The following is a 4,623-nucleotide window of genomic DNA, read 5'->3' on the forward strand; positions in this document are numbered from 1 at the left end:
TTTTTTTATTTATTGTAGTATATATATATATATAATATATATTTATAGTAGTATATTTTATAATAATTTGTTAATATTTTGTATTGATACTATTTAATTAGTTTTTTTATACATATAATGTTTAAAATTATAATTTTAATAATATATAAAATATATTTTATGTATACAATATTATATATATTAGAAATATTATTATTTTATATATTTTTAAAATAAATCAAAAAAGTTATTATTTTATTTAAATGATCATTTTCTATAAGAAATTATGTAGTTGGTCACAGTGTATATCAGTTATATATGATAAATTCAATACGATTGAACGTTTTAATATGTTTGTATAAACATGAAAATTGTATCGTATTCTCGTATTTTATAAATAAAAGATTTTTATTATAATTTATGATTGAAAAACCTATATTTTTGAAATACAAACATGTTGATCTATGATATTTTACATAAAGAAACAGTATATCATTCAATTATTAATGATCTTCGTAATTACGGAGTTAAATATCGTTTAAAAAAAAATATGTTTAAAACAGAAAGATTCGAAGAAATTAAACATATTTCAAAAAAAATTTTTAAAATTTCTTTGTTATATCAACCATTAGATGTTGTGAATTTATCTTCTGGTGCCATTGTACATGTTCCTGTTTTTGTTAGCCAAGCATCTACATTTTTAGAAAAATATATTACTCAAGAAGGATTATTCAGAAAAGCAGGATCACAGCTTAGACAAAAAGAATTAATAATGCGTTTAGATAATGGTGGTAGTTTAGGAGAAAAACTTCATGCTGTTGATGTAGCTAATTGTTTAAAAACTTTTTTTAGAGATTTACCAGAACCATTAATTCCATATACATATCATGATTTATTTGTGCATTGTGTCATGCTCAAAACTTATTGTGTACAAGCATTGCTATTAGCTTGTATTCTTTTACCACCTCATCATTTAAATACTTTAGCATTTTTTATGGAATTTTTAAAAAAAGTGTCATTATATGAAAAACAAAATAAAATGAGTATTGATAATTTAGCAAAAGTTATTGGACCAAATATCATGCCTTTACAAAAAACCACTATGTCTGCTGTACAAATGCGTCTTGAATTACATTTAATTGTTGTTAAGGTAATATATTTATTTTGAAAATAATATATTTAATATAATATTTTTAATATAAAATAACATTTATTTTAAATATTATTGTAGATTTTAATTGAAAATGCAGAAAGTATTGGTGTTTTACCAGATCATATAACACAAATTATTTCTATGGAAACAATTGGCAGTACAGATAATGAATTAGATATATCTGATCATTTACACTCAAAATCGAAAAAAAAAAAACATCGCAGTGGAAGTCTTACACGTAAGCCACATCTAAGTGCCTCCAACCTCAATCTAAGTATGTCTGTCGATCTGTTCATAGTAATTTAGTTCTGAATTTTATCCATATGCATTGTATTGATATTAATAATAAACATACAATGAAAATTTTATAAAATAAGTATAAATATGTATTTTAACAAATGCATTATTCAATTAATTTAATTTAATTACTTGACAGATCAAAATTTTTTATAAATATAGAATTCCATAAAATTTAAATATTTTTTTGTAGGAATGTTTAATGGTTTAAAAAAAATTGTTAGTAAAAATGCTGCATCTGAAGATAATGCACATGATAGTCAAAAGAATCTTGAAAATACTGATTCAATACATGCATCAAATATTAAATCCACGAAAAAAAGGAAAGTTGATTATTTAGATTCACCAAATACAAAAAAGAAGTATGTATTTAACTTGTTTTTTTTCTTTCCTATTATAAATATAATTAAAAAATATATATATTTATTTATATTTATTAATTTTAAATATCAATTATCTTGTGTTTTAGAAAAATTACAGATAAAATAGATAAATCCAAAAAGATTAGACTTAGCTTGGACCGTTTTGTACCAAAAAAGCCAGTAAGAATATTAAGATGATTAGCTTATTTAATTAATATTATAATATTAATATTATAATAGTAATATTATATTAAGATGATTAGCTTAATTAATTTAATTTTTAATTTAATAATTAATTTAATTTTATAATATTTAACAATATTTAATTTTCATAATACAAAAAATACTTATATATTTACAGAAAACTGTTAATGAAAGTAAAGAATCATGTACAAATATTCTTAATGCTCATACAAATCGACGTTGGAGTTCTGTTTATAATTCTCGTGATTCACAAAAAACTTATAGATCATATAGCGATGGTTCATCGCATTTAAAATTAATTTTAAAAGATAATGAAATATCAAATGATCTTCATAGAGAATATAATAATATGTTTATCGATGCGGATGTTAATTTGTCAGATGATAGTGATGAGCAGGTCTTGTCAATAGAAGAAGATAATATTAAATATAGCAATCAACATTCACGAATAAATTCAAGTTCAGAAGAACTAAAAATTTCAGATAATTTTGATCAAAAGCATATATATTCAGCAAAAAGGAAATTAAATAATTTTGAAACATATTCACATTTTCAAGTCACATCTATAAATAAACAGTCAGAGGAATATGTTACAATACCTAAAAGTGAATATGAAGAAATTAAAAATAGAGTTTCAGCAATTGAATCTCGTCTTTCTCAAGAATTCAAATGCATAAATACCGAAAATAATGAGAATAATGATGATTTATTATTGCATTCTGTAAAAAAAGTACAAACTGCATATGAAAAAACATTAGAAGAAGCTAGTATTGAAAATACAGTAACAGCTGATTATTTAGCTAAGAAACTTGGTAAAGAATTAAAAATTAGAAGATCAAGTGAACATAAAATTATTAGATCTCCAAGTGCTCGAAAAATAGGAAGTTTAAGAAGAAGATCGCAAGAAAAAGTAATGAGGTAAATTAATAAATTGTATTTTTAATAGTAAATTTTTATATTTTTTTATTTTATAATCATTAATTTAATTTTTCTACTTCCTAGTAAACGTATTAGACGAAGTGCTTCATGGCATATTTCTCATGGATTGCAATCATATATAAAATCAGATCAAGATTTAAATAATGCCTATTCTCATAATGAAAAGATTTATTCATTGAATTATACAAAGGACGATACTTATTTACGACCTATATCTACTTCTTTTTGGGAAGAAGAAAAAAATAATATAATTTTAAATAATGTACACAATGAGTTTAATAATTCAAATATATATACGAAAGATCATCAAAATTCTGTTCAGCCAATAAAAAATCGAACTAATATGACGGTACGTCGAATATCGTCTTTTCATGGTAATGAATTTACAAATGCAACTATTTATTCCAATGATAAAATTGAAAAATTGAAAAAGACAAATAGCCAGCAAAATATGATTTTAAATAAAACTCCTGTTACTAAATTAATTCCTAGATCTGAAGGAAAAAAAAAAGTCATGTCTTGGAAAGATGCAGATAGATATTTTACATCAGCAAATCAAATAAATTCTCCAATCATTCAAACTGGCCGTGCATCAATTGCAAAATTAAGAACTCAGAATGCAGGAATGGTACTAGCTAAAGCTAAATTATTTGATGAATGTACAACAAAAATATATGCTCAAAATACTATGATAAATAAGAAAAATGATTTATTTAATACAGAAGATGATCATTGTACAAATAATATAAAACAGAACTGTGAACGAATTGAATTGTATCGAAAATCAAATAAAAATGTAAAAAATAGAAGTCCAAAAGTATTAAAACATTCTCCTTATATGGAAACTGAAAATAAAAAAAAAGATAGTGAAATGTGTTATTGTATTTTAAAAGATTCTATATCATGTAATACCATTACTCATCAAAAAGAAAATATGGCTGTTAAAACATTGCCGATGAAAAAAATGCCTATGAATATAACTCATGAATCAAGATTAAATACTGATAATAATATGTTATGTAAAACTCCACATATTAAGAAATCATTAACTGCAAAAACACCTAAGAATGGCAAGGCATTAGTGAGAAGACCTATAGTAGATTTTCATAGAACACCTTTAAAAGCTGTTAGTCAATTAGAAACTTCAAAATATCAGAATCCTAAAAATATTTTAAAAACAACAAGAAATATTAATAGATATACATGTACTTAATAAGATATAAATTTATTAAAAATGTATTCAGAAAAATTTATTTCATATTATATTCATTTATAAATTGATAAAAATAGTATTATAATTTAGAATATCATAACAAAAAAAAAAATTAATTTTTATAACATTTTTAATAATTATATTTTTATATATGATATATTATCATATAAATATACTAAAAAGTAATTTTAAGTATTGAAAGTAAATGAAAACATAAGCATGTAATAAATATATTCAAATACATTTTAATATCACAAAATATAAGATATTTTTAAACACTTTTTTAAAAAAATTATATTTATATATGTATGTTTTGTGTTTATTTTTAAAATTATTATTTTTAAAATTATTGTTATTAAGTATAAACATTTTTTAAATTTATATTTTTAATTATAATAATATTTTTAAAAAATTCGAAGTTTATGTTATTCGAATTAAATTTCTTATATGTAACATGAAAAATACAAATATGTAAA

At 21.4% G+C, this 4,623-nt stretch overlaps 1 protein-coding gene across 3 annotated transcripts; it reads left to right on the forward strand.

The window, feature by feature from the left end:
- Positions 1-315: 315 nt before the first annotated feature.
- On the forward strand, positions 316-4,215 carry LOC102673871 (rho GTPase-activating protein 24-like). 3 transcript variants are annotated; one of them, XM_031513426.1, is made up of 7 exons: positions 610-767; positions 832-1,129; positions 1,211-1,406; positions 1,623-1,791; positions 1,899-1,971; positions 2,153-2,913; positions 2,998-4,215. In XM_031513426.1, the coding sequence occupies exons 2-7, from the start codon at positions 890-892 to the stop codon at positions 4,145-4,147; spliced, it is 2,589 nt and encodes an 862-aa protein (XP_031369286.1). In that variant the 5' UTR covers positions 610-767; positions 832-889; the 3' UTR covers positions 4,148-4,215. The 3 variants fall into 3 exon arrangements, with proteins under 3 accessions (XP_006621842.1, XP_006621843.1, XP_031369286.1); XM_006621779.2 differs by having other exon boundaries at positions 316-1,129; XM_006621780.2 differs by having other exon boundaries at positions 316-1,129; positions 1,211-1,370.
- Positions 4,216-4,623: the final 408 nt, after the last annotated feature.

Source organism: Apis dorsata, unplaced genomic scaffold, assembly GCF_000469605.1.
Source record: "Apis dorsata unplaced genomic scaffold, Apis dorsata 1.3 scaffold_638, whole genome shotgun sequence".
In the NCBI taxonomy this organism is placed as follows: Eukaryota; Metazoa; Arthropoda; class Insecta; order Hymenoptera; family Apidae; genus Apis; species Apis dorsata.

Excerpts from the sequence above, each read along its gene's own strand:
- LOC102673871 (XM_006621779.2), top strand. The coding sequence starts at position 434 with ATGTTGATCTATGATATTTTACATAAAGAAACAGTATATCATTCAATT. Across the intron at positions 1,407-1,622 it reads TGCCTCCAACCTCAATCTAA|GAATGTTTAATGGTTTAAAA; the intron begins GTATGTCTGTCG and ends ATTTTTTTGTAG. Across the intron at positions 2,914-2,997 it reads TCGCAAGAAAAAGTAATGAG|TAAACGTATTAGACGAAGTG; the intron begins GTAAATTAATAA and ends TCTACTTCCTAG.